General features: G+C 39.9%; 1 protein-coding gene across 2 annotated transcripts; it reads left to right on the forward strand.

Moving 5' to 3' along the window:
* Positions 1 to 1,507: 1,507 nt before the first annotated feature.
* On the forward strand, positions 1,508 to 27,470 carry SUPV3L1 (Suv3 like RNA helicase). 2 transcript variants are annotated; one of them, XM_047072875.1, is made up of 15 exons: positions 1,508 to 1,796; positions 8,416 to 8,493; positions 9,324 to 9,431; positions 10,722 to 10,836; positions 12,002 to 12,170; positions 14,012 to 14,123; positions 16,455 to 16,532; positions 17,887 to 17,978; positions 19,321 to 19,501; positions 20,048 to 20,141; positions 21,071 to 21,290; positions 22,562 to 22,642; positions 23,019 to 23,195; positions 25,979 to 26,127; positions 26,759 to 27,470. In XM_047072875.1, the coding sequence occupies exons 1-15, from the start codon at positions 1,520 to 1,522 to the stop codon at positions 27,189 to 27,191; spliced, it is 2,364 nt and encodes a 787-aa protein (XP_046928831.1). In that variant the 5' UTR covers positions 1,508 to 1,519; the 3' UTR covers positions 27,192 to 27,470. The 2 variants fall into 2 exon arrangements, with proteins under 2 accessions (XP_046928831.1, XP_046928832.1); XM_047072876.1 differs by lacking the exons at positions 8,416 to 8,493; positions 9,324 to 9,431; positions 10,722 to 10,836 and having other exon boundaries at positions 1,715 to 1,796; positions 26,759 to 27,468.
* Positions 27,471 to 27,905: the final 435 nt, after the last annotated feature.

Raw genomic sequence — 27,905 nt, forward strand, 5'->3', positions numbered from 1 at the left:
TTTTAAGTCTGGCAGAAACTTCCTTAAGGATCTGAAATCACTCCTTTCTTTGACCTCTCACTGGCCTGAGTAACAAGCATTTGCATTACTTAACATGTACAGTTCCTAGCACTAAAACCAGATCTGAAATTATTTGAGAACAAAGGGTTATCTACTTGTATTCTGAGGTTTGAAATATATTCTGTGGGGGCGTCTGGCTAAGTCTTGAGCATTTGACTCTTGATCTGGGGTCCTGAGTTCCCGCCTCATCTTGGGGCTAGAATTTACTTAAAAAAACAAGTATAGGCTTAGTATATAGGCTTAGTCCATTGGGCTCAGGTCATGATCTTCTGACTAGGAGTTCGAGCTCCCATCTAGAGTCTGGCAGCTCAGAGCCTGGGGAGCCTGCTTCAGATTCCGTGTCTCCCTCCCTCCCTCTCTCTGCCCTCCCCTGCTCACATTCTGCCTCTCTCAAAAATAAGCAAACATTTTTAAAAAATTAAAAACCAAACCATATATATATATATATATATATATATATATATATATATATACATATACACACACACACACACACACATACGTGTATGTGATCAGCATATACATCAGTATGTATATATCCTGGGAATGAAAGGCACATTAATAAATTGTTACTGGTATCCTATTTAACGCAGGAGTATTACATATCACATGACACGTCCCTTCAAGTTGCAAGATCTTAATGTTTCAGGTATGAGAGAGATGTGGAAAATATAGCAGCATATTTTGAATTAACATGTTGCAAACTCCTATGACACAGTATTCAACCTATGCAAATGAAACGAAACTCTGGGGGTACTGAGGACATATTTTAGTGCTATGCGGTTGTGCCATCTCAGCTGCCTGGACGACGTACACAAACTGCTCATACTAAAAAACGAGTACTTACACAAGTGTCACACAGGGGTTTACCTAAGAACTTGCAGAAAAAAATTCCTTAGCAACACTCCTGAAGGCCAGATCAGGTTATGCCCTCTCACGTTATTCTAACAGAAAACCAAAGTTAATAATCCAAGAAACTTGAGAAATGATCTTTAGTGCTCCAGTCAGCAAGTCACGCTGGTGCCCACAGCAGAAGTACCCCCCAAACCAGCCTGGTCAACACTGCGCCCAGCGGTGTCCACGCGATTCTGAACTCGCGCGCTCTTACAAGGCCAGCCTGAGTCACGTGACATAGCTCTCAGGCCCCCTCCCCTCATCTGTGACATCATCAATGGTGCCTGATTACTTTCTTTTCTTTAGAGAAAGCCGGCCCAATCAATAATGAAAAAGAGAAAGAATATAAGAACTTCATCTTTTCCGGTTTTTATTTCTAAGCGTTTCCTCTTCTTTATGAGCAATCGCACGACACTACCTTCTCCTTATTGATCGGGCGTTATCCTGGGCAGTTCCCCTGCGCGGTCTGGGTCTTTCTGGACTGTAGGCACTGGCGGGTCGCGTCATTGTCCACCGCCAAGTCCCGGGCTGCTCCCGCCGGCCTCCTTTAGGACGTGCGGCCTCGATGTCCTTCTCCCGGTGTGCCCTGTTGTGGGCTCGGCTCCCGGCGGGGCGCCGGGCTGGCCACCGGGCAGCCGTCTGCTCTGCCCTTCGCGCCCACGTCGAACCCCTTCCTGGGGCTTTGGGGCGCGTGTCTGCCGTTGCCTCCTCCTCCTCCTCCTCTGCCTCAGGAGGCTCCAAAGCCCCGAACACGTCCTTGTTCGTGCCGCTGACTGTGAAACCCCAGGGCCCCAGCGCGGATGGCGACGTCGGGGCCGAGCTAACCCGCCCTCTGGACAAGAGTGAGTGCGGGAGCCAGCGAGGGCGGCGGGGGTGTCTGCAGGCCCACGCGTGGCCGCGAGGAAGCCGCATCCCCTTTCCCTGGAGAACCCGGGTCCCCTCAAGCGTTGTCATCGTGCCTGTCAGTGTCTGCCTACCGCGCTGGTTTGTGAGCCCCTCCAAGCTTGGGGCTGCGTCTTAGTGATCCTTTTATATGTCGCCTCAGAAGTGGTCTTTTTCCTTTTACTGCTCTCTGTGAATCGTTTCAACCCTCTTCCGATGGGACGATTCGCCTTTCTTACGTCGTTCGGTGGACGACCGCTTTTTCTGGCATCCTTTTTTGTTCCTTCGCCCCTGCCCAGAACTGATACCCCTGAGAAGGGGCAAGGGAGGTGTCAGTGAAAAGCCAGAGGAGGATCGCTTTAAGGAGTCTTTATAATTTACTGGCACTTAACACTCCAGAAACTTACAGTGTCGCGGGGAGAAAGGATGTATGGATAACCAAACGTAATACAAGTTAGAACACGATAAGGGTGTCCTCGCCTAAGGTGGTCTGTATCCTGATCATCCAGGACTCCAGAGAGAAAGGAGTCCGCTTAGCATCAGTAAGTGGCAGTGTGTTTTGTTCCCCAAACTAACTTTGGATGGGTTTGACAGGGAGGCATGCGGATGGTTTCAAAAGGATTTTCAGATTATAAGGTTGTACGTCTTTAGTTTCTGAACGATTAAGGAGGCAGGGAATTTCCTCAGACCAAATGAAGCTCTGGGAGGCCGAGGGAATTGTATAGCTGCACAGGGCACTAGCTCTCCAGAAGCTATTTTCAGGCAGTTCCCTTCAACAAGCAACATTGGTCACTCCTATTGTAATTTTTGTTGTTGTTAATTTTCTTTTTAATTTTTTAAAAAATTTACATCCAAATTAGCATATAGTGCAACAATGATTTCAGGAGTAGATTCCTTACCCATTTAGCCCATCCCCCCTCCCACAACCCTTCCAGTAACCTTAAGTTTGTTCTCCATATTTATGAGTCTCTTCTGTTTTGTCCCTCTCCCTGTTTTTATAGTTTTTGTTTCCCTTCCCTTATGTTCATCTGTTTTGTCTCTTAAAGTCCTCATATGAGTGAAGTCATATGATTTTTGTCTTTCTCTGACTAATTTCACTTAGCATAATATCCTCCAGTTCCATCCACGTAGTTGCAAATGGCAAGATTTCATTCTTTTTGATTGCCGAGTACTACTCCGTTGTGTGTATATATACGTGTGTAAATATATATACCACATCTTCTTTATCCATTCATCCATCGATGGACATTTGGGCTCTTTCCATACTTTGGCTATTGTTGATAACGCTGCTGTAAACATGGGGATGCATGTGTCCCTTTGAAACAGCACACATGTGTCCCTTGGACGAATGCCTAGTAGTGCAATTGCTGGGTCGTAGGGTAGTTCTATTTTTAGTTTTTTGAGGAACCTCCATACTGTTTTCCAGAGTGGTGGCACCAGCTTGCATTCCCACCAACAATGCAAAAGAGATCCTCTACTCCTATTGTAATTTAAAAATGTAGACTACAACATACTATAGGCCAAAGCTTGTTTTGGGGGGCAGAAGTACAAATACTTAAAAAAATTTTTTTAATGTTTATTTATTTTTGAGAGAGACAGAGTGAGTGGGGGAGGGGCAGAGAGAGAGGGAGACACAGAATCCGAAGCAGGCTCCAGGCTCTGAACTGTCAGCACAGAGCCTGACTTGGCGCTCGAACTCATGAGCCATGAGATCGTGACCTGAGCCAAAGTCCGACGCTCAACCAACTGAGCCACCCAGGCACCCCAAGAAGTATCATACTTTTACTGAAAAATGTGTTGGAACTCATGGCTATTCCTTTTTTTTTTTTTTTTAAGTTTACTTATTTATTTTGAGAAAGGAAGAGAGAGCACGAGCAGGGGAGGGACAGAGGGAGAGAGAATCCCAAGCAGGTTCTGCGCTGTCAGTGCAGAGCCCGTAGCAGTCAGTCCCACCACTGTGAGATCATGATCTGAGCCGAAATCAAGAGTCTGGACGCTTAACCTCCTGAGCTACCCAGGTGCCCCAGTATATGCTATTCTTTAACCAGTTCTTCGAAGACAGTGTTAGGCTAGCTATTTCACTTAACATGGGAGTTGGGAGGTCTTTATTTTGGGGTACTTTTAATAATGTAATAATACTATTAAAATAATAATTTTAATAATATAATTATTGGTATTAATACTATTTATTTATCTTAAGGTTGTGGTAAAAAAATACATAACAAAACTTAACCATCTTAATTTTTGGTGTACAGGTCAGTAGTGGTTAAGTATATTCGCATTGTTGTGAAACAGATTTCCAGAACTTTTTATCTTGCAAAACTGAAAACCTAAACCCATTAAACAAGTTTCCTCGTTTATTTTATGTATTTTTTTCAAAATTTTATTTAAATTCTAGTTTGTTAACATATCGTGCAATGTTGATTTCAGGAGTAGAATTCAGTGATTCATCATTTATAACACCCAGTGCTCATCATAACAAGTGCCTTCCTTAATACCTATCTCCCATCTAGCCTGTCCCCCACCCACATCTCTTCATCAACCCTCAGTTCTCTAAGAGTCTCTCATAGTTTGTTTCCTTCTCTCCTTTTACCCCCATCCCACATATTCATCTGTTTTGTTTCTTAAATACCACATATTAGCAAAATCATATGGTATTTGTGTTTCTCTGACTTACTCTGTTTAACATAACACACTGCAGCTCCAGCCACATCATTGCAAATGGCAAGATTTCATTCCTTTTGATGGCTGAGTATTATTCCATTGTGTGTGTGTGTGTGTGTGTGTGTGTGTGTACGTACGTATGCATGCGTGCGCATATATATACACACACACCATATCTTTATCCACTCGTCAGTCAATGGACATTTGGGCTTTCCATAGCTTGGCTATTGTTGATAATGCTGGTGTAAACTTCAAGGTGCATGATTCCCTTCGAATCTGTATTTTTGTATCTTTTGGGTAAATACCTAGCAGTGCAGTTGCTGGATGGTAGGGTAGTTCTACCTTTAACTTTTTGAGGAACCTCCACACTGTTTTCCAGAGTGGCTGCACCAGTTTGCATTCCCACCAACAGTGTAAGAGGATTCCCCTTTCTCATTATCTCCAGCACCTGTTGTTTCTTGTATATAATTCTAGCTCTTCTGACAGGTGTGAGGTGGTATCTCATCGTGGTTTTGACTTGTATTTGCCTGATGATGAATCATGTTGAGCATCTTTTCATATTTCTGTTAGCCATCCATCTGACTGTCTTTGCAAAATTGTCTATTCATGTTTTCTGCCCATTTTTTAACTAGATTGTTTGTTTTTTGGGTGTTGAGTTTGCTAAGTTTTTTGTAGATTTTGGATTCTAACCCTTTATTTGATATGTCATTTGCAAACATCTTCCGTTTTAGTTTTGTTGATCATTTCTGTCACTGTGCAGAAGCTTTTTATGTTGATGAAGTCCCAGTAGTTCATTTTTGCTTTTGCCTCTGGTGACATAGAAGAAGTTGCTGCGGTCAGGGTCAAAGAGGTTGCTGCCTGTGTTCCTTAGGATTTGGATGGTTTCCTGTCTTACATTTAGGTCTTTCATTCATTTTGAATTTATATTTGTGTATGGTGTAAGAAAGTGGAGGAACTTCCATTCCTCTGCACGTTGCTGTCCGGTTTGCTCAGCACCATTTGTTGAAGAGACTTGTCTTTTTTCCATCGGATGTTCTTTCCTGCTTTGTCAAAGATTAATTGACCATGTAGTTGTGGGTCCATTTCTGGGTTTTCTGTTCTGTTCCCATTGATCTGAGTGTCTGTTTTTGTGTCAGTTACTATACTATCTTGATGATTACAGCTTTGTAATATAGCTTGAAGTCCGGGATTGTGATGCTTCCAGCTTTGCTTTGCTTTTTCAAGATTGCTTTGGCTATTTCAGATCTTTTGTAGTTCCATACAAATTTTAGAATTGTTCATTCTGGCACTGTGAAAAATGCTGTTGGTATTTGGATAGGGATTGCATTAAAAGTGTAGGTTGCTGGGGCGCCCGGGTAGCTCAGTCGGTTAAGCGTCCGACTTCGGCTCAGGTCATGATCTCGCGGTCCATGAGTTCAAGCCCCGCGTCGGGCTCTGTGCTGACAGCTCAGAGCCTGGAGCCTGTTTCAGATTCTGTGTCTCCCTCTTTCTCTGACTCTCCCCTGTTCATGCTCTCTCTCTCTGTCTCAAAAATAAATAAACGTTAAAAAAAAAATTAAAAAAAAAAAGTGTAGGTTGCTTTGGGTAGTATGGACATCTGAACGATATTTGTTCTTCCAATCCATGAATGTGGAATGTTTTTCCACTTCTTCGTGTCTTCCTCAATTTCTTTCATAAGCTTTCTATAGTTTTCAGTGTACAGATCTTTTACCTCTTCGGTTAGATTTATTCCTCGGTACCTTAATGGTTTTTGGTGCAATTATAAATGGAATGAATTCCCTGATTTCTCTTTCTGCTGCTTCATTATTGTGGTAAAGAAATGCAACAGATTTCTGTATGTTGATTTTATATCCTGTGACTTTACTGAATTTGTGTATTAGTTCTAGTAATTTTTGGCAGGGTCTTTTGGGTTTTCTACATAGTTGTCTGTGAATAGTGAAAGTTTGACTTCTTCCTTACCAGTTGAGATGGCTTTTATTTGTTGTTGTTGTTGTTTGTTGTCTGATTGCTGAGGCTAATACTTCCAGTCCTGTGTTAAATAACAATGGTGAGAGTGGACATTCCTGTCTTGTTCCTGACTTTAGAGGAAAAGCTTAGTTTTTGCCCATTGAGGATGTTATTAGCTGTGGGTCTTTTGTATATGGCTTTTTTGATGTTGAAATATGTTCCTTCTATCCCTAGTTTGTTGAGGGTTTTTATCAAAATGGATGCTGTATTTGTCAAATGCTTTTCCTGTATCTATTGAGAGGATCATATATATATATATATATATTTTTTTTTTTTTTAATGTTTATTTATTTTTGAGATAGTGCCAGCAGGGGGAGGGACAGAGAGAGAGGGACAGAAGATCCAAAGTGGACTCTGCTGACAGCAGTGAGTCTGATGCGGGGCTTGAACTCATGAACTGTGAGATCATGACCTGACCTGAGCCAAAGTGGGGACACTCAACTGACTGAGCCACCCAAGCACCCCAAGGATCATATGGTTCTTATCGTTTCTTTTATTAATGTGGTGTATCACATTGATTGATTTGTGAATATTGACCCATCCCTGGAGCTCAAGAATAAATCCCACTTGATTGTGGCGAATAATTCCTTTAATGGACTGTTGAATTCAATTTGCTGGCATCTTGTTGAGATTTTTTGCATTCATGTTCATCAGGGATAACGGCCTGCAATTCTCCTTTTTCGTGAGATCTTTGTCTGGTTTTGGAATCAAGGTAATGCTGGTCTCATAGAATGAGTTTGGAAGTTTTCCTTCCATTTCTATTTTTTTGGATGGCCTTTCTGTGTTTTGTGGGCAAAGACTGTATTCTCCATTTTTGCCTGCCTTTCCAGCAATATAGCATGTGTGCCTGGATCAGTAGAATGTTTATCTCTGTGGAATAATGCAGTGATATTTAACATGTACAGTGTTAATACAATTTCAGCTTGATTAAAATATTTTCACTTATGACATTATTGATTTATAGTGGCCTGTTTCCTCAGCAGACATCTAACTCAGCTTCCCCTGTTAGCACAGTGATTCTCTGCTGTCACCCTTGAAATAGTTTTCTAAGCCTTGTTTGAATACTTCCAGTGACAAGGAGCTGGCACTTTTTTGAGGCAGCTTCCTTCACTCTTCTCATTGTTAGAAGTTCTTGTATAAGTTCCACTGAAATCTGCATCCCTTACTTCCCACTGGCTTTAATTATGCCATCTAGAACAAAATAAGTGTAGTCTGTTCTTTTTTTTTTTAATTTTTTTTTAACATTTATTTATTTTTGAGAGAGAGAGAGAGAGAGAGACAGAGCATGAACAGGGGAGGGTCAGAGAGAGAGGAAGACACAGAATCCGAAGCAGGCTCCAGGCTCTGAGCTGTCAGCACAGAGCCCGACGCGGGGCTCGAAATCACAGACTGTGAGATCATGACCTGAGCCGAGGTCGGCCGCTCAACCGTCTGAGCCACCCAGGCGCCCCAGTCTGTTCTTCTTAAAACCATCATCTTCCAACTAAAGATCATCCCTCACCTCTTTAGTCATTTACATAAAAACATGATGATCTGGTCCTTGCGGTACTGGTTGTCTTTCTAGATACTTTTTGGCCGCTCACTATTAGATGTTTAGAATGCTTGTAAGTAAATGAAACAGAATACAGTTATCTAAAAGTGGCCTGATGGAGGCTAGGGACCATGTCTAATCCTGTGGTGCGTTGCTTATTCTTCTGCAGTAAACAGGAATATTCTGTTGTTTGACTATAATTTTTCTGGACAGCCCATTGCACTATTAAACCATAAAGAGCTCGTGGTCAACTAAAACCTTTAATTGCTTACAGCACTCAGTAGACCGCTGGCTTGAGTATTAGGATTTCAAGTATCTTTTGCTCTTTGGGCCTTTCTCCATCTGGAAAACCAATGTTAAGCAAATCTTTCTTTCAGATGAAGTAAAGAAGATCTTAGACAAGTTTTACAAGAGGAAAGAAATTCAGAAACTGGGTGCTGATTATGGACTCGATGGTAAGGCTACTAGCATTTCTATTAGAGATATTATTTTATTACTTCTTAGATTACATCTTTGTCAGTATTGTGTGAGACCTAGTGTGCCCTGGAAATAAGTGCATGGGTGTAGTCTGGAGGATTTCCCTGACCTTTGCTTCTGTCTTGGCAGGAGTTGGGCAAGATGCATCTGCTGTGCTGGACACACAGCAAGGGAGCTGTGTGTTTAGCTTTCCTTCCTGTTGTGCTAGGATTTCACTTTTGGTCAGATGATAGTAAACCAGCTGTAGACCCCCTGGCCCCACCTCAAAAAAAAAGTCACTTTGAATTTTTTTTTAATGTTTATTTATTTTTGAGAGAGAGAGAAAGATTCAGAGCACAAGCAGGGGAGGAACAGAGAGAGAGGGAGACGCCGAATCTGAAGCAGGCTCTAAACACTGAGCTGTCAGCACAGAGCCCGACACGGGGCTTGAACCCAAGAACTGTGAGATCATGACCTGAGCCGAAGTCGGACACCTAACCGACTGAGCCACCCAGGTGCCCCCCACCAAAATCACTTTGATGAGTTAGGTGTGTTGCGTGTATATACACTTTATACGTTTATTTACTTATCTTGAGAGCGTGCACATGAGCAGGAGAGGGACAGAGAGAGAGAGGGAGAGAAAGAGAGAATCCAGCAGGCTCTGTGCTGCCAGCACGGAGCCCAATGTGGGGCTCAGATGGTGAGATCATGACCTGAGCTGAAATTCAGAGTCCAACAGTTAACAGGTGCCCCTGTATATGTACACTCATAAATAAGAAATGAAATGAAGACTAAGTCTTAACCTATTTTGGTTTTGTATTTCCTGCAGCTCGTCTCTTCCATCAAGCATTCATAAGCTTTAGAAATTATATCATGCAATCTCATTCCCTGGATGTGGACATTCACATTATTTTGAATGATATTTGCTTCAGTGCAGGCAAGTGTTTAGAGACTTTTAAAAATCTCTTTAAAAATGTGTTGAACATACTTTGTATTTCTTCCCATACTTCATGTTTATTTCTCTGGTCAGAGCTTATTAACATCCTGTAAATAATTCCATGCTTTCATAGGAGGCCTTTGAGGTCGTTTTGCTTTAAATTTTTTTTTTTTTTAGGTTTATTTATTTTTGGGAGAGAGAGAGAGAGAGAGACAGAGCATGAGTGGGGGAAGGGCAGAGAGAGAGGGAGACACAGAATCTGAAGCGGGCTCCAGGCTCTGAGCTGTCAGCACAGAGCCTGACATAGAGCTTGAACCCACGAATGGCAAGATCATGACCTGAGCTGAAGTCGGACACTTAACAGACTGAGCCACCCAGGCGTTCAGAGGTCATTTTGCTTTTATAGTGGGTCCCTGAACTGGTTATTAAATCAACAGTATATCTTAAGCTTGAGAAAGGCAGGGGCTTTGACCTTCTACTCTCCACTCTGTGTTGTGTACAGGCCGCAGTGAAGTGAACTCTCACAGAAGACAGAATTAATACATGGTGGATTCCATTTGTTTCTGCCACTGACTTTTTTCTCCCACATATCAGGACAGAGTTCTTGATGTAAAAGAAAAAAATATAAGAACGTTATTGTTGTGTTCCCGTCGGCAGTTTGGCTTTGGTTATGGTTTTTAAATGTAAAGTGTTTGCAGGTCCATTTCTGTTCAGTAACCATAGGTCTTCTTTCTAATGTATATATCCAGGTTGTTTATTTTTTTTATTTTTTATTTTTTTTAATTTTTTTTTTAACGTTTTTTATTTTTGAGACAGAGAGAGACAGAGCATGAACGGGGGAGGGTCAGAGAGAGGGAGACACAGAATCTGAAACAGGCTCCAAGCTCTGAGCTGTCAGCACTGAGCCCGACGCGGGGCTCGAACTCACGGACCGCGAGATCATGACCTGAGCTGAAGTCGGTCGCTTAACCAACTGAGCCACCCAGGCGCCCCCAGGTTGTTTATTTTTAATTTAACTTTCACCCAAGTTGATCTTTACCTATTTATATTGGAGGAGTAGAGCATGGTGGTTGACAGCCAATTTGTTGTTTCTGTAGAAAGTGTAAGCAAAATTAGGAAGAAAACATAAGACAAAGCAGGATCTCAGAAAAGGAATTCCTCGCTCCAGAGTTTTTTTTTATCCTGGGGGCAGTGTCCCCTGAAGTGGCTCACTAAGAGGAAAAGTTTCACTGAGTTTGGTTATGGATAACTTGTAGACTGTATGTGTTAATGTAGTGTTTTATTTTTCAGCTCATGTGGATGATTTATTTCCATTTTTCTTGAGACATGCGAAACAGATATTTCCTGTGTTGGAATGTAAGGACGATCTACGTAAGATCAGTGACTTAAGAATACCACCTAACTGGTTAGTTTCTTTATTTGTGGATTTGAGATTTTCAGTTTCTGATCTTGGGAGATTAGTGATCATTATATATTATTATATATGTCATTATAATATTTTTTGTTGTATGCTGGACAAGAAATCATAAGGAGGCTAGGAGTTGTTTTCCCTAGAAAAACAGGCAATTAATTCTGGTATCTCCCCTTGATTCTGATCAAGTTAGGTTGTAGGTTTTATTAGGACAAATCTAGAGTAGCCCTTAGTTTAGGGTGTTGGCCTTACAACTCAAGTGTGGACTTTCCAGTGTGAGCTCTCACCATTTCCACACTGTGGCTGGAACTCCAACATCTAGCACTTTGCCACCCCTTTGAGACTTTCTGCCCAAACCCTTTGTGGTTTGGTGGGCCCTGCCCATGTTCAGCCCGGCCCTTGGTCAAGGATCCACAGGGTAGCCTCACATAGACTTCAAGGCATCCTCTCCACTGAACCCTTTCTTCTTTTCCACAGTTTGCGTTCAAATTCCACCTGCTTTAGCATCTCTGAATTTTCTCGCTACTGCTCAGCTCGTTGGGACTGTCATACTTTGCTTGGGTTCCACCTCCTTGTGCCCTCCTGGGGTGCAGTACGGCACAGCTCAAGTGTTCCTTTGTTTCAGGGCTTGTAGTCCTACACTGTCTGCTGTTTATGTCCCTAAGCAGCTGCTGCATATACTGTCCAGTTTTGTACTTGTTTATGGTGGGAGGGCAAGTCCTGTACCATTCATCATGGCCAGAAGCAGAAGACTCAATTATTATATTATATATGTTGAAATTCAGAAGGCTAGGCATATTTACTTACAGGTTCATGTGTTTAGAGCTGTGGAAATGATGTGAACATGTCTATGGAGCAGGATGGGATTTAAACTTATTTGAAGTAACTTCTGAAGAAAAGGGACTAGTACAACAGCAAAAATATCCAAGAAATTAATTTGCATTTAGATTTTTCTGTCCTCTAGTTAGTAAATGCCAGTCTTAGAAAATAGTCATTATTTTATTGTGGATCTGAAAGTTGTCGTTTAATTTTAGTTTCCAAAGATGCTCTCTTGTGAATATTAACAAGATGTTTCATTGGAATAGTTTTCAGTTGATACCTTTGCCAAGGTAGATTTTGAGGTTAATGGGATTAAGCTGTTTACCTTCTTATGTTTTAGGTACCCAGAAGCCAGAGCCATACAGCGGAAGATAATATTCCATTCAGGCCCCACAAACAGTGGAAAGACTTATCATGCAATCCAGAAGTACTTGTCAGCAAAATCTGGAGTGTATTGTGGCCCTTTAAAATTATTGGCACATGAGATCTTCGAAAAGAGTAATGCTGCTGTCAGTATATTACCAAGTATTTGCTTTTTTTCTTGTTAATTTCTTGAAAATTGCTAATTTTCTTGTTAAGGAGGACTGGGCAGGGTGAAGGTGGGAGTTGGGAAAGGGCATATGTAGTAATTTGCCATTAATAAAAGTTGTCATAGTTCATTGTACTTTGTAAGATGTACCACTATTTTATGTACAATTGAGAAAGAAAAAGATGCTGTCAACTGACTCTGACTTGCCGTCAGTTGTTAAAATATATTCTGATTTCAGAGATAGTAAAATGTGAAAAAATGTGTATTAGAATGAATGAAACACAATTATCACAGAATATTTCACAAATACAGAGAAGTGCAGAGAATTACACACAAATAACCTGAACCCACTCCCCAACTCCCATCAGATTCTAACATTTTGCCATACTTGCTCTATTTAGTTTTTTAAGGAATAAAATACTGATATAGTTGAAACTCCCTCTGAAGTCCTCCTTTGCTTCCTCAGAGTTAACCTAACTCTGATACGATATTTAATTTACCTTTTTTTTAGATCAGACTATGATGCTATCAAAAAGAAGTAATGATAAACCTGAAAAGGACCGAATGCCCTGTATTCTGAGGCATCGTTTCACTAAATGGGCCACATTTTGGTTCACTGTTTTATTATAACTTTATAATGTAAGATGAACCAGTTTGGGTAGATAACTTGTATTCTGTTTTTTTGTTCAGAATAATTTGTGTAATTTGCATACATAATGCCTCCTTATCCATAAATATTTAAGAAAATATTTCCTCAGAACAATGACTTTGTTTTGCATAACCACGTGGCATTTATCTACAGCAGGGTATTTAATATTGATAGAATACTATTACTTAATCTACATTCCATATTCACATTTTGCCAGTTGTCAGTAATACCACCCCCATTCTCTTCCAACCCCCCAGTATTCTGTCCAGGGTGCCAGCACTGTATTTTGTTCTCCTGTCTCTAGTTTCCATTAATCTAGGACAGTTCCTAGGATCCTTCTTTCATCTTTCATAACCTTTATGTTTTGGACGACTAATGGTCATCTGTGGTAAACTGTCATTCAGTTTGGACATGTCAGATGTTTCCTTGTGATTAGTTTTAGGTCACTAGGGAGATGGGCTGTCCCAGATTGCCTAGACTTTCCCAGATTTAGCACCAAAAGCACTTCGTCCTGAGGAATGCCTTAATTTCTGGGCAAACTATTATACGATAGTATTAATGTTGTTCCTTGCAAGGAATTATATTAGGAGATCTTTCTGTTTTTTTTTGTTTTTTTTTTAAATAATTCTTTTAATGTTTATTTATTTAGAGAGCGCAGAGGAGGGGCAGAGAAAGAGAGGGATAGAATCCCAAGTAGGCTCTGTGCTCGCAGTGCAGAGCGGGACACTGGGTTCCATCTCATGAACTGAGATTATGACTTGAGCTGAAATTAAGAGTTGGATGCTAAAAAAAAAAAAGGAGTTGGGTGTTTACCCAACTGAGCCACCCAGGCACCCCAGGAGGTCTTTCCATTCTTAAATATTACTTATGATATTCTTCCTGAATCCAGAAACAATTCACATTTGTTTTATTTTAATAAACTGCTACAGTGCAGAAATATACAAAGTTAAGTGAAACTGCTACACTGTCTCATGTTTTTGATACCTGAGAATTTAGCTAATTAGAGGTGTTTCCAAGTTGACATACTTTGTGTAAGAGTGGCTTTCATAAAATTTTTTTAAAGGTTTGGGAATAAATTTGATGGTAATGGTGAGAATATTAAACAACCCAAACTTCTTTTTGCTATTATTTTAAAGACGGCAATAACTCCAGATATCTTTTTGTCACCTTAGGGCGTGCCGTGTGACTTGGTAACAGGTGAAGAGCGTGTGACGGTGGAGCCAGACGGGAAACAGGCTGCCCATGTTGCTTGTACAGTTGAGATGTGCAGTGTTACAACTCCTTGTATGTACATGCCATTTAAGAACCTTTACGGTTTAGTAACTTTTTATTTTAAAATATAGTTAAATATATGAAATGTGTTTTTATTGTGAAAAAAATTTTAAATTGAGACGAATAGGACAACAGATACCCAGTGCTCACCAGTGCTCACTAATAAATGTCAGACTCTTGGTGGTGTTTGCTTGTGAATGTTCCTCTCCCCTTTTCTCTTAAAGGAACTAAAATGTTAACAAGTATAATTGGTTCCTTTTTACCACTCCCCAGTTAGTTCCTTTTTTGATCCAGCTGCTGTCAAGTGTTTGGTGTATATCTTTCCTGTCTTTTTTTACATCACCGATACATGTTACCTATCGATACTATGGATTGTATGATTCAGAACAGTCAGGTGATTATCATACTGTATTATTGTTCCACAACTTGCTTGGTACTCTATGCAGCATGTTTTTAGAACTAGTCTTGTTATATGTATATTATATGTTTATCTTATGTGTATAATATGTATCATAAATATATATATCGCGTTTATTCATTTAAACTTATAACGAAAATTCCATCTTACAACTAAAATTGTTAATTCCCCTACTAAAGAATATTTAGGTTGTTTAAGGTTTTTCATTATTATATATTGCACTGCAATGAACTTCTATTTAGTTTTGAAAATATTTTGTTTAATTTTATTTTTTAAATGTTTATTTTGAAGGGGGGAGGTGTGTGTTAGCAGGGGAGGGGCAGAGAGAGGAGAATCCGAAGCAGGCTCTGTGCTGTCAGTGCAGAGCCTGACATGGGGCTCAAACTCACAAACTGTGAGCTCAAGACCTGAGCTGAAACCAAGAGTGGCCGCTTAACCGACTGAGCCACCCATGCGCCCCTGAAGATATTTTAAATAAAAATTAACTTTCCTTACCAGTAAGCAGTCATATCTTTGTTATAGAAAATATAAACATAAATGCAAAGAGAAGGAAAAAACCCATAACCTCCCAGTCCTACTCATCCAGAATCAACAAGTGTTAACGCTGTGGTGTGTATTTTCCAGATTTCTTCTATGTTTATGTTTGTATTGTGTATGCATATACTTATGTGTGCATTGTGAGTGTGTATATTAAATAGGAATTACACATTATGTACTCTAGTTAGCTTTTTCATTTTAATAATCGTAACTTTCTGAGTAGTTTTTTTACAAATGAATTTATTATAAAAGTAACACATTGTAGACATTCTAATAGCACAGGAGTTCATAAATCAAAATTCCCTCTTCTGTCTCTTCTTTTCTAGTCTTGTTTGTATGTACCCAATTGGAATAAGTAATTTTTAATCTGATGGTTTTTCAGTATAAAACGTCCTCTCTTTTGTTTCCTAAATGTTATTATGGGTGTATTAATTTTTTTTAATGTGCTCTTCTCAACTCCTTGGTATTTGAGGAAGAAGATTAAAATATAATTGATATGACACAAGGAGAATAAAATAATATGGTTGAAAACATTTTGGCAAGGGCATCTGTGTGGCTCAGTCGGTTAAGCGTCTGACTTTGGCTCAGGTCATGATCTCATGGTTTGTGAGTTCGAGCCCCTCATTTGGCTCTCTGCTGTCAGCACAGAGCCCACTTTGGATCCTCTGTCCCCCTCACTGCGCCTCCCCCTGCTCGCTCATTTGCTCTCTCTCTCATAAAAAATGAACATTAAAAAAATAAAATCTTTTTGGCGTTAGAAAATAAAACGAGGCACTAATTTTTGCCTTAGTGATGAGGTTTTAAAACCCCTAAGAATGAGCATAGCTAGAGCTCAGGAAATTACACTTTCTATCCCATTTTCTGCTCCTGACACCTGTCTGGGTTCATGTGATAGAGAAGCTTCATTTACAGTAGGACTGTCTGCTCCTTATTCCTGGAAGCCTAGATGCTTACTTCTTTTACTACCCTGTGGATATGTTAGTTCTTATTAAGTAGATTCTCTAGGCTCCCTCTGAGATTGCAAAAAATAGGACAAATGAACCTACTAGATGTTGTATCGCCTGGGTTAGAATTTTATGTTTTTAGATCTTAAACTTGATCACTCTACATGCTGTATAAGCTTGGGCCAGTGACTTAACTTCTCTGGGCCTCAGTCTATTCTTCTATAAAACGGCTAGAATGATGATACTTATGGCATAGATTTGTTGTAAGGATTAAATGAGTTAAAATTGTAAAGCACTTAGAACAAGCCTGCCAGAAAAGAAGTGCTTCGTGAGCAAGTGATAGTGGTGATTATGGTGGTGATGAAAGCTCGAGTTTGGGTGCTATAATTTGTTTATAGTATTATTTAAGTATATTGCATTGCTCATGACGAATTTTTATTTTAGATGAAGTGGCTGTGATTGATGAAATTCAAATGATTAAAGATCCAGCCAGAGGATGGGCCTGGACCAGAGCGCTTCTAGGTTGGTGGTCTTAATGCTAACACCCGTGCTTTGTGACCTCTGCACGGAGTTGCATTTCTCTGCTTGACATTGCCAGATAGAGTTCTTAGGATCCTCTCTTTTTGACACAAATCAAACAAAATGTCAGCCTAGTGTGAGTTCTTAGTTCCTAAATATTATTTTAAAAATGGGAGGTCCAGTTTTCTTACTATAAAGTTAGCATAATCGGTTAATTAAAGTTAAAATGTTCAAATCTCGCCACCTTTACACAACCATCTTAACATTTTGGTGTTTCATGCGGTCTTTTTCCTCGTGCATATGGTGTTTTGTGAATATATTATTTTGTATCTTGTGTTTTTTTCTGTTCTCTTGTTTCATGGATTTTTGTCACGCCACATATTAATATTGCACATTCTCCATTGAAGAGCTATACTATTTTTTCCACAGAGTTGAACATTTGTTCCTATTATTGATAGTGCTACAGTAAAAATTTCTGTGGCCATAGCTTTTTATTTCTTTATTTTATTATTTCTTTAGGATAGGCTCCTGGAATTGGAGTTCTTGAGGTCCATGGACATGAATGAATAGTTCTACTGCTCGATATTGGAGTGAATTTTTGATCATTGTGTTATAGGGCAGGTGTTTGCAAACTTAAAAACAAATAGCTGAACTCTCTCTTCAAACAAATCATATACCTTAAAGCCTATAATTTAAAATGAGAGTGGATCTGCTCAGTGGTAAGGAGCTTGGAGTTTCTTTTACCCTCCGGTCCCCAGCCTCCGAGGTACCTCAGTCATTCCATTGGAGCCTAATTTGAAAAACACAAGTATAAGATTCAGTACTAACCATCAGAATGCCAGGTTCTGGTCCTTTGCTGGCTTTACTCTGTAGTGGACTCAAAACCATAGCCAAAGCAGTTTAAAAGCACTGAGATTGGTGTGCCTGAGTGGCTCAGTTGGTTAGGCATCTGACTCTTCGTTTTGGCTCAAGTCATGATCTTACAGTTTCATGAGTTCAGGTCCCGCATTGGGTTCGGTGCTGGCAGCATGGAGCCTGCTTGAGATCCTCTCTCTCTCTCCTTCTCTGCTCCCTTCTGCTTGCACCGTCTGTGTCTCTCTCAAAATAGTAAAATAAAAATAAAATAAAATATAAATAAAATAAAAAAACACTGAGATTTATAGAGATAATCTTTGCCCGCTAGAAGGTTGTTGTGAGGTTTGAATCAAAGAGATAATTATCAAAGAGATAATATCGATGAAAACACTTGGTAAAGTTATAGAGCAATCGGTAAGGAAACTTCAAGTATTTTTGTTATATAAAGTGTGAAATATTTAATTTCGTATCTTTAAAAAACTATTGATTTTACATTTAACAGGACTCTGTGCTGAAGAAGTCCATTTGTGTGGAGAATCTGCTGCCATTGACCTGGTTACTGAGCTCATGTACACGACGGGAGAGGAAGTGGAGGTAGATCACATGCTTTGTTCTCAAGGTGGCATAGCAAATAGCCTGGAGTACCCCAGCAGTGGCTTCAGGGGTCCCAGATAGCAGCAAAGTCAGAACTTAACTAAAAAGAAAGTGTCATTTCCTCACAGTTGGCTAGATCATACGTGTTTGGTTGAACCTCATGATCTGGAATTCCGGCGGAATGACCATCATACCCCAAGCCTTCCAAAAGTACAAAGAGACTCGTAATCTTCTCTTGACAACGCCTTATGGAGTGTGAGCAGTTCTCTTTAGAATTAAATAAGTCAGGAATGTTGGAAGTTTGAGGCTTAGCAAAAGCATATGGTTTTCAGAATTTTGGATGTCAGAGATTAGGGCCTTTTTTTTTTTTTTTTCAATATATGAAGTTTATTGTCCAACTGGTTTCCATACAACACCCAGTGCTCATCCCAAAAGGTGGAGATTAGGGCCTTTTGCTAGAGATAGTTTGTATCCCTTTCTCCAACATGGAGAGTAGAAAATAACTGGTTTCCTTTCAGTCCTAATTTTTTGTGTTGTTTTTTTTTTTTTTTTTTACTATAGTTCTTTAATAAGATGAAGAAATACTTAAAAATTGGTTCATCAGTTTTGTGTTCAGCTTTCAGAGAGAGGGTGGGATGTAGTGGAAAAAATTCTGGGTTCTAGTCTTAGCTTTGCTGTTAACTAGCTTTGCGTTGTTAGGCAGATTGCAGAAGGCTAGAACCGAAGGAATCCTTATCAGACCTGATCTTTTATGTGGACTTTATTTTGCTTTTTCATAAAATTGAAATAATAGTTAGTAAACCTCTGAACTTACCAAGTTGCCACAAAAATCGAATGTATATGAAAGTGCTTTGAAACTCTGTGACATGGGGGTGCCTGGGTGGCTCAGTTGGTTAAGCGTCTGACTCTTGACTTCAGCTCAGGTCATGATCTCACGGTTTGTGAGTTCGAGCTCTACGTCTCGGGCTGTGCACTGACAGCACGGAGCCTGCTTGGGATTCTCTCTCTCCCCTCCTCTCTCTGCCCCTCCCCGACTCGTGCTCCCTCTCTCTCTCTCTCTCTCTCAAAAATAAGTAAACTTTTAAATAAAGAACATTTAAAAAAAAATTTGGCATGCTGTATATAACATTTTGTTAATTTAGAAAACACCAATGAGAACTGATGGTAACATTTATAATATGAAAATAAATGTTTTTCTATATTGTAAAATACCATGTAAATGTAAAAACATTGGAACCTGTCAATTTTTAGCTGCTTTTGATTGCTCTGCCCATTTTTCACCTAATAGTGATAGGAAGTTGAGTTAGTTGTGTTATTTTACAATATCATGTCTTTATTGTAGGTTCGAAACTATAAGAGGCTTACCCCCATTTCTGTGCTGGATCATGCACTAGAATCATTAGACAACCTTCGGCCTGGGGATTGCATTGTCTGTTTTAGCAAGAATGATATTTATTCTGTGAGTCGACAGATTGAAATCCGGGGATTGGAATCAGCTGTTATATATGGCAGTCTCCCACCTGGTAATTATTGGCTTTCATCATGACAGGGACCTGAAGTCTCTTATTTTTGTCATTTATGTTGAGATGTGTATAGAAAACACAGTAAAAGGTACTGAATAAGGTTGTTTGATACATTAGTAATTTGTTATGTGTCAAATAAAATAAATATATTTCTCTAGTTCATCTTGGTGGGGATAGAAGTTTTTTAATTATAGCTCTTGCTGCTCTTGTTAGACTGTATTTTAAATGTTGAGTTGATGATTTTGTTACAGAAATGTCATTAAAATATGAGCTTGGTACATCGTCTTAAAGGTGTAGTCCTGAAATCTCTTTATAAGTTTCTCAGAAATGGGGCTAGTAGGGGATTGTGTTGCTCTATGTCAGGATATTTAAAGGAGTAGGAACGAAAGGTAAGTGGCTCTTTGAGGACATAAAGCAGTAAGTTTGAATCAGTAAGAGTTTTATTCAGAAGAATGGAGAATGAGAGATGAGGGTTCTAAGATCTACTTAGTGTGATATGGTAAAAGATTGAGAGCACTGAGCGAACGTAAACTGTTCTTGTTTTAGGGACCAAACTTGCTCAAGCAAAAAAGTTTAATGATCCTGATGATCCATGCAAAATCTTGGTTGCTACAGATGCAATTGGCATGGGACTTAATTTGTAAGTAATTTGTTTTTAATAATCATGGGTATTCTGTGGGTTTTCTAATTGGAATTAGAATGACCAAACACTTAACGTTTAGGAGAATGGGTATTATAATACAGTCGTGAGGTTTATCTTGCTGACATCTCTTGAGGGAATAAAAAGAAAATATCACATCGCACTAGGGATTTTGAATGACACTGTCTCCCACTAACCTGTTATAGTATCTCACTTTATTTTCAGTTTCTCAGCAGGTGTATGAGTGCCCATTATGAATGTGGGGCTGGCCAGTATCTCTAGGAGTAACAGTGTTGTGTCTAAGTATTTTCTCTGAGGAGTCAAGGCAGTTACACCTTTTGGAATCCAAGAAGTATTCAAAGCTATTAATGGCAGCCAACTTCTTTATTTTAGAGAAAGAGAGGGAGCAAGAGCAGGGAAGAGGGGCAGAGGGAGAGACAGAGAATCTTAAGCAGGCTCCATGCACAGTATGGAACCTAACATGGGGCTTGATCCCATGACCCTGGGATCATGACCTGAGCCGAAACCAACAGTCAGACGCTCAACAGACCGAGCCATCCAGGCTCCCCAATAGGAGCCAACTTTTAAAAACAGTCTGATAGCACTTTATATGGTTTACTGGTAAAAAAAAAAAAAAAAAAAAAAAGTCATTTTCTATACCTTATTGAAGTATAATTTACACACTCCACAGTTCATTGTAATTGCACAGTTTAATGGTTTTTAGTAAATTTATACATTTGTTAAAAAGTACTATTTAATGGGAAGGAAAAGAATTACTGACAAACCTCTCTTATATTGTAAAGAGTGGACAAGATTGTAAGCAGGTCTAAACTAGAACTGGAGTGAACATTTCTGTCTGTAGTGACCCAAATGATGGGGAGTTTTCTATACAGCAGTCTGTATTGAGATTACTTTTATTTCTATTTCAGGAGCATAAGAAGAATTATTTTTTACTCCCTTATAAAACCCACTATCAATGAAAAGGGAGAGAAGGAAATAGAACCAATTACCACCTCTCAGGCCTTACAGATTGCTGGCAGAGCTGGCCGATTCAGTTCAAAATATAAAGAAGGAGAAGTGACAACAATGAATCGAGAAGATCTCAATTTACTAAAAGAAATTTTGAACAGGCCTGTGGATCCCATAAAGGTAAGGTGTAACATGTTCATTACTTGTCTGCGAAGGACAGTCATTCCTTCCTTCACTCACCTTCCGGACCCTTGCCTCAGACACCTGGAAACAGAAATAAGCAAACGAAAGTTTTGTGCCATGAAAATCCTGTCAAGAAAGCCCTACTTTACTGCTTTGGAGAGCTCTAGGGACCCCTTCATTAGAGAATGGTGAGCAAATGGAAGATCCAGATTGAACGAGTTTAGTAAACCTGATTTTCCTTGAGTTCTTTCTGTACTCTAGCATTGGGTGGGGAGAGGGGCGTAGTTGCCTCAGGTGGGCACCCCGCTGTGACAGCCAGCTGAAAAATTGTGAGAAGCTTGAATGTAGAAGAAACTCTTGAGTGTGGGGCAAAAACAGTACTAAGCGATATAACTTTGAGCCAGTTCGGACGAGGTTAACTTTTGGTTAGTGCGGTTAACGAGGCAGCAGCATATGTATTTTAGTTATAAGTTTGTTAACTCATAATTTAAGTTGCCTAGAAAATTTACTTATAAATTAACGTGGCTCATCTCGTTTTTCAGTGACCCTAGTAAAAGGGGAATATAAATGAGTTGATGCAAGGGAAAATTCCTGGAGGAAAGCTGTGGTTGAAATCCTTTCTGTAGCTTTTGTTAAGAGTGCAGTTGCTAAGGACACACTCCCATTTCCCCTGTGTGCCTCATTTTTTGTGCCCATACTCTTCGTCCCTCCCGTGACTCGGGTCTGTCTTCTTTCCTCCTTTGCTCCTTTCATCCTTTGCTCTTTGTGTTTCCCGTTCCTTTTCTCTTTCTCTTTTTGCTTATACCCGCCTTATTAATACTGGGATACAGTTGAAGAGAGACTGGCCTCCATATAGACATTCTCTCATGTATTTATCTATGTTTGTCTGTCAGTTTTATTGCCTTGGTTAAAGCGATTGGGTTTTCCTTGTTCATTTTTGTTCAGTGAAGATAACGGAGACCCTGGAAAGCATTTTTGGTACTCTGTCAGATCATCAGAGGTTTGAGAAATACTAACTAAAATGTCAGCGAAAGGTTGATGAGCCACCTCAGTGGGTATAATTGGTCAGGGTCACTAAACCATCTCATCAGCTTTCTCAATTGGTGATAAATGGGAAAGTGACATTGCTTTTTTCTTTTTTACTCAAATGCTTGTCATTTAACTCATTTGGTGAGAGCTTAGCCTGAATATAGGACTTTATAAACAACTTAAGAAAAGTTGTCCTCTGAGAAGGAGAAACTTAAGAGTTGTTCTTTCTTTTACTAAAGGCAGCTGGTCTTCATCCAACTGCGGAACAGATTGAAATGTTTGCCTACCATCTCCCTGATACAACACTTTCTAATCTCATTGTAAGTAAAAACTTACTTTTAAATCTCTTCTAAAATATCTAAAATATCTTTTCAAAAAGGTTGATATTGCAGACATTTACTAATTAACTTCGTGGGCATCAGTGGATAGTCTATTTTTGTGATATTGTTATTTATGAGGTTTATCTTGAAAGTGAAAACCTCCTCTCAAAATCTTCTGGAACTTTTGTCTTGAGGAATTTTCTGAGTATTTCAGGTTGGGAAAGCTATAGAGGAGGTCTTTTAGTCTGTGAGGACAGTGAATTAAACAGGCCTTTCTAGAAGACTGTTAAGGATTCAGAGATTGTCTTTTGTAGGCTTGAGTACTTTATTCATGGCCACTTAGGCAGTCGAATAATGTATCTTTTTTTCCCTCCAGGATATTTTTGTAGACTTTTCACAAGTTGATGGGCAATATTTTGTCTGCAATATGGATGATTTTAAATTTTCTGCAGAGTTGATCCAGCATATTCCATTAAGTCTACGAGTGAGGTATGTTTTCTGCACAGCTCCTATCAACAAGAAGCAGCCTTTTGTCTGCTCTTCGTTGTTACAGGTAAGCCTTTATCTTTATATTTTGAGTTGTTTCAAGTCAATGCATTTCCCTAAACAGTACTTTGTTATTCAAGGTAAAACAGTTGGAGAGTACTTTTCCATAGAAGATACTATATAAGAACTTATATATAAAGTGGCTCTTTTTTTCTTAAATGACAAATTCTTTTGAGGGAAGGGGGTCTGATGATATACATCTTTTTTTTTTTTTTTTTTGCATGCTTTTTATTTTTATTTTTATTTTAAGTAGGCGTCATGCCCAGTGTGGGGTGTGAACTCACAACCCTGAGATTAAGAGTCACATGCTCTACTGACTGAGCTACCCAGGTGCTCGCTAATACACTTCTTTCTTAGTAGCATTGGTTAATATTTTTTGGAAGGGGAAGGGGAGTAGGGGTTAGTGGTGGTCATAGTATTCGGTTTTCCTGATTATAAGGCACTGAGCCAGGGATTGCTGTCTTGTATGAGTTTGGTGCCGGGCTTTTAGCCCCTTCTTATTCATTTGCATAGGGATTCAAACCTCTGCCTTCTGAGGAGCATTTATGCACCCAAAAAAGGGGGGCAGGGAAGGGCAGTGGAAGCTGAACTTCCAGCGTCCTGCCATGTCCTCTCACCTTGCGGAGCCCTTGCCTCTCCCCTGTTGCCTCTTCCTGGAGTGCCCTCCCTGTCCCACTAAACCCAAGGGCCTCCTCTTGGAACCCTCCTCTGACTCTAGTCTTGCCCCTGTCTTCTATATAGAACTCAGCATTCTGCGTACTGGCTGTGTTCTCACCAAATCTGTTTCTAAATTTATGTTCGAAATTACTTTCAAATCGCACAAATAATACATAAATGCTTTCTCACTGCATGAAGTTAAAACATTACGGATAGGTTAAATTGGGCTACCACCCCCAATCTCAGTCTTTTGACAGAGCTACAGTTAACAGTTTGTGTCATTGCAGACCTTTTCCGTTGCATTTGCTTACATATGTGTACATATGGAAATTCTAGTTTTGTGGGTGTGTTTTCCCATAAATATTATAATGAATTATTCTGCAACTTGCCTTTTTCTTTTCCCTTTAATATGTCTTAGAGGTATTGCACACCCAGGTATTTACTTAGGAAATATGTTTCTTAGAGCTGGCATTTATGAGAGAGTTAGTTAGCATAAGGTTGACATTTCTGGAATAAAGTCTGAAATGCTATAAAGTGACCTGGGTGGGGGCACCTGGGTGGCTCAGTCAGTTAAGCGTCCGACTTTGGCTCAGGCCATGATCTCGCGGTTTGTGAATTTGAGCCCCGCGTCGGGCTCTGTGCTGACAGCTAGAGCCTGGAGTCTGCTTTGGATTCTGTGTGTCCCCCTCTCTTTGCCTTTCCCATGCTCGTGTTCTGTCTCTCCCTGTCTCTTGATAATAAATAAATGTTAAAAAAAGATTAAAAAAAAAAAAGTGACCTGGATGGAGCTCGGGTCCATGGTCCTGACTCTGTTTTACCACCCTTCAAACAGCTGTTCTAATGAAGCAGAAGCATTTTACTAAGGGGTAAGAAGTCTGGAATGGTAGAGGCCGGCAGTCGCTTATGTGTTCTGATACTGTTAGCATATGAAAGGTAGAGATTTTTCCTTTTTTTCTGGATCACCATTATGACTGACCTTTAAAAGACCTCCATCCCATTGATGGCCTCTGGTGCCCCGCAGGATAGTTGTTTGGAAATGGTGTTCCAGGGAGCTCCTTTAGGGCCAGCTGTTGGACGGAGGTATCTGAATGGATAAGTATCTCTCCCTTCCCCTTTTTGGACAGCTCCATACTTGGCTCTTTTACGTATTGGATTTTTACTAGTTTGTGGCCAGAAATATTAAAGTTTGGCTTGTCCTGCTCAGCAGGTTAGCTTGGTCACATTTCCATCCTTCATGGCTATTCTGTTTGGCATGTGTTAGCAGAATGCATGACTGAATTTAATAAAATCATAACATTATTTAACCACAATTGTTCTAAAACTGCCTCGCCTCTCTGAAGTATGGACCTTACTTAGGTTAGACATTTAGAGATAATTTTCCCTAATCAGGACATGAACGATTTGAAATCAGCTTATTCTTGAAGCTAAACTTTTGCTCTACAGGTCTCACATGGTTGTATTTCTGTCTCCTATAGTACATTGTGATGCATAATAATGCCTGGCATTTGTGGGGGTTGGGGGCAGCCTGGTTTTCCGAGCACATTCTCCCAACAGTGTCCTGTGGTTCAAGAGGGAGGTATGGTGGTCTCATGGTGTTGATGAGGTCGCTGAAGCACAGAGTGATGGCTTGGCCAGAGCCACACAGCTAGTGAAGAGGTGCAGAGTCTGTTTACCAGCTTGATCGACTCATGCCCAACCTTGCTCCAAGCCACCTCAGAGTTTCTTTATGATAAGGAAGGATATTGACAAGATACAGCTTATATTTGCAGTTACAGGACCATTCCATAAAGGGGTAGAAATGAGAGACTTCAAAAATATCTGTCCAAAACTTGTAACATTAAATGTTCATTAAAGTTAACAGAGTTAGGCTCTGTTAGTTTTTGTACGACTTCTGATGTACATATTATTGCCCTGGCTTTGGAAAATGAAGGAAAGCACCCCCCCCTACTTTTTTTCTTCAAGGTATCTTTATGAAGTATTAAATATTCTTAAAAGTCTGGAAAAGTATAAAGAAGGAAAGAAACCAGCCTGTTGAAATACAACTGCAGTTAATGTTTTGTTGTGCTTTCTGTTTCTGATTGCAGATATAAGTGCATTTTGATTCTTTCACCAAACTCTTTTCTTCTCTTTCAGTTTGCCAGGCAGTATAGCAGGAATGAGCCACTGACCTTCTCGTGGTTACGCCGATATATTAAATGGCCATTACTTCCACCTAAGAATATTAAAGACCTCATGGATTTAGAAGCTGTCCATGATGTCTTGGATCTTTACCTTTGGCTAAGGTATCACATTTTTCCTTTAGCTACTCTCATTTTTCTGAGTAATAGGGAAAATCAAAGGTTTTATGAATGGTCTTTTGCTCTCTCAAGTAACAGGCACATTTTTACAGGGTGCTGTTATGTTTATTGTCCATTATGGCAGTCGAGCCTTGTTCATACCCATTCTAAAAATGACTAAGGACTTCTTATGATTCCAGTTCAGATAGGTAGGTGAGGAAGTGTACTAGATTCTTGCTACACAGGTGGTGGTCCCCGGACCAAAAGCATTGGTATTACCTAGGAGCTTGTTAGAACTAGAGAATATCAGGCCCACCCCAAACTTAAACTACATTTTAACAAGCTCCCCAGGTGATTCATTTGTATATTAACATTTGAAAGGTGCTGCTTTACATCAGTGATTCTCAAAGGAGGGGCCTGTCCCCCTTAAAATATGATTCACTTAAGATATGAGTGATGACCTACCCTCATAATGACAGTATTCCTCAGGTGTGTTGGGGCTGAGCAGAGGCACTGGACAGAGTCTGCAAAAACAGAACATTTGGGGTCCAGTGTCCAGATGTAGTTACATCATTGAGATAAGCCCAATGATTCTGATAAGGGCTGTTGCTATATAACATAATATGTCTTTTCCTAGCTACCGGTTTATAGATATGTTTCCAGATGCCAGCCTCATTCGAGATCTCCAGAAAGAACTAGATGGCATTATCCAAGATGGTGTACACAACATCACCAAACTGATTAAAATTTCAGAGTCACATAAGCTGTTGAACTTGGAGAGCTTGTCGACAGAGAACCGGTCCCGATTGTCAGGAACTTTAAAGAGCCAAGCTAGAAGGGTGCGCGGCACCAAAACTGTAGGGAGTAAAGCTGCTGAGCCACCTGTCCCCAATGGAGGAGAGAAATCCCTAGCTTCCAGACTGGTGCAGCAAGGACTCCTCACTGCAGACATGCTGAAACAGCTAGAAAAGGAGTGGCTGACACAACGAACTGATGGCAAAGAAAGAACAGAGCCTGGGACTTACTCAAAAGGGACAAGAAGAAAGAAGAAGGAACCTGATTCAGATTAGTTTTATTTTATTTTTATTTTTGCCAATAAAAATCTATTTTAAAATCCTTTTTTCCTCATATGTATTTACTGCCTGCTACGGTATGTGGCTATTACGGGGTTTTTGTTTGTTTGTTTGTTTGGTTTTTGTTTTGTTTTTTGCTTGGGAAAATTAGCTCTTAAAGATAACTGCTGTTTGTTTCAACATTTAAAAACTACGGAATGTCTTAGGGATTTTATTTAAGGCTTTATATAGTGGCCATTTGTAGTATAGCACTAAGACAATGCACTATAAGGAACTGTGAATGAGAATAAAATCAGTTTGGTGAAATGTTTTGACCAGTTTCCTACACCATTGCTGAAGATGTCATGATTGAAGTTTTTTGACACACGTTGCTGGTACCCATGTACTAGAGGCTGTTCTTGGTGCTGGATATAGGCAGAAAGCAAGACAGATAATGTTTCCGCCATCATAGAGGTTGTATTTTGATATGGAACAAACAGGAGTAAGTTGACAAATGATGTCAGCTCTGTAAGGGCAAAGACTGTTGTCTGTCTGGTTCACTGCTATACTATGGTTCCTGAAATACAGTCAAGGCAAATCAGTCTTTCTGAAATAAGTGGATATAATTTCAGAGATACGCTAGGAAGAAGTACAATAAGGGGAGAGAATGACAAAAGTTGGACAGATCAGGGTACAGTTTCTCATCACTGCCAAGCTCATTGACCTTGCCCT

Source organism: Lynx rufus, unplaced genomic scaffold (genome assembly GCF_022079265.1).
Source record: "Lynx rufus isolate CCGP_SWC_20201006 ecotype Redwood Valley unplaced genomic scaffold, mLynRuf1.p SCAF_11, whole genome shotgun sequence".
Classification (NCBI taxonomy): Eukaryota; Metazoa; Chordata; class Mammalia; order Carnivora; family Felidae; genus Lynx; species Lynx rufus.

Bases quoted from the DNA above. Each gene is read 5' to 3' on its own strand.
- SUPV3L1 (XM_047072875.1), top strand. From the start codon at position 1,520: ATGTCCTTCTCCCGGTGTGCCCTGTTGTGGGCTCGGCTCCCGGCGGGG. The intron at 9,432-10,721 runs GCAAGTGTTTAG...TTTATTTTTCAG, and splicing joins TGATATTTGCTTCAGTGCAG to CTCATGTGGATGATTTATTT. The intron at 26,128-26,758 runs GTATCACATTTT...GTCTTTTCCTAG, and splicing joins GATCTTTACCTTTGGCTAAG to CTACCGGTTTATAGATATGT.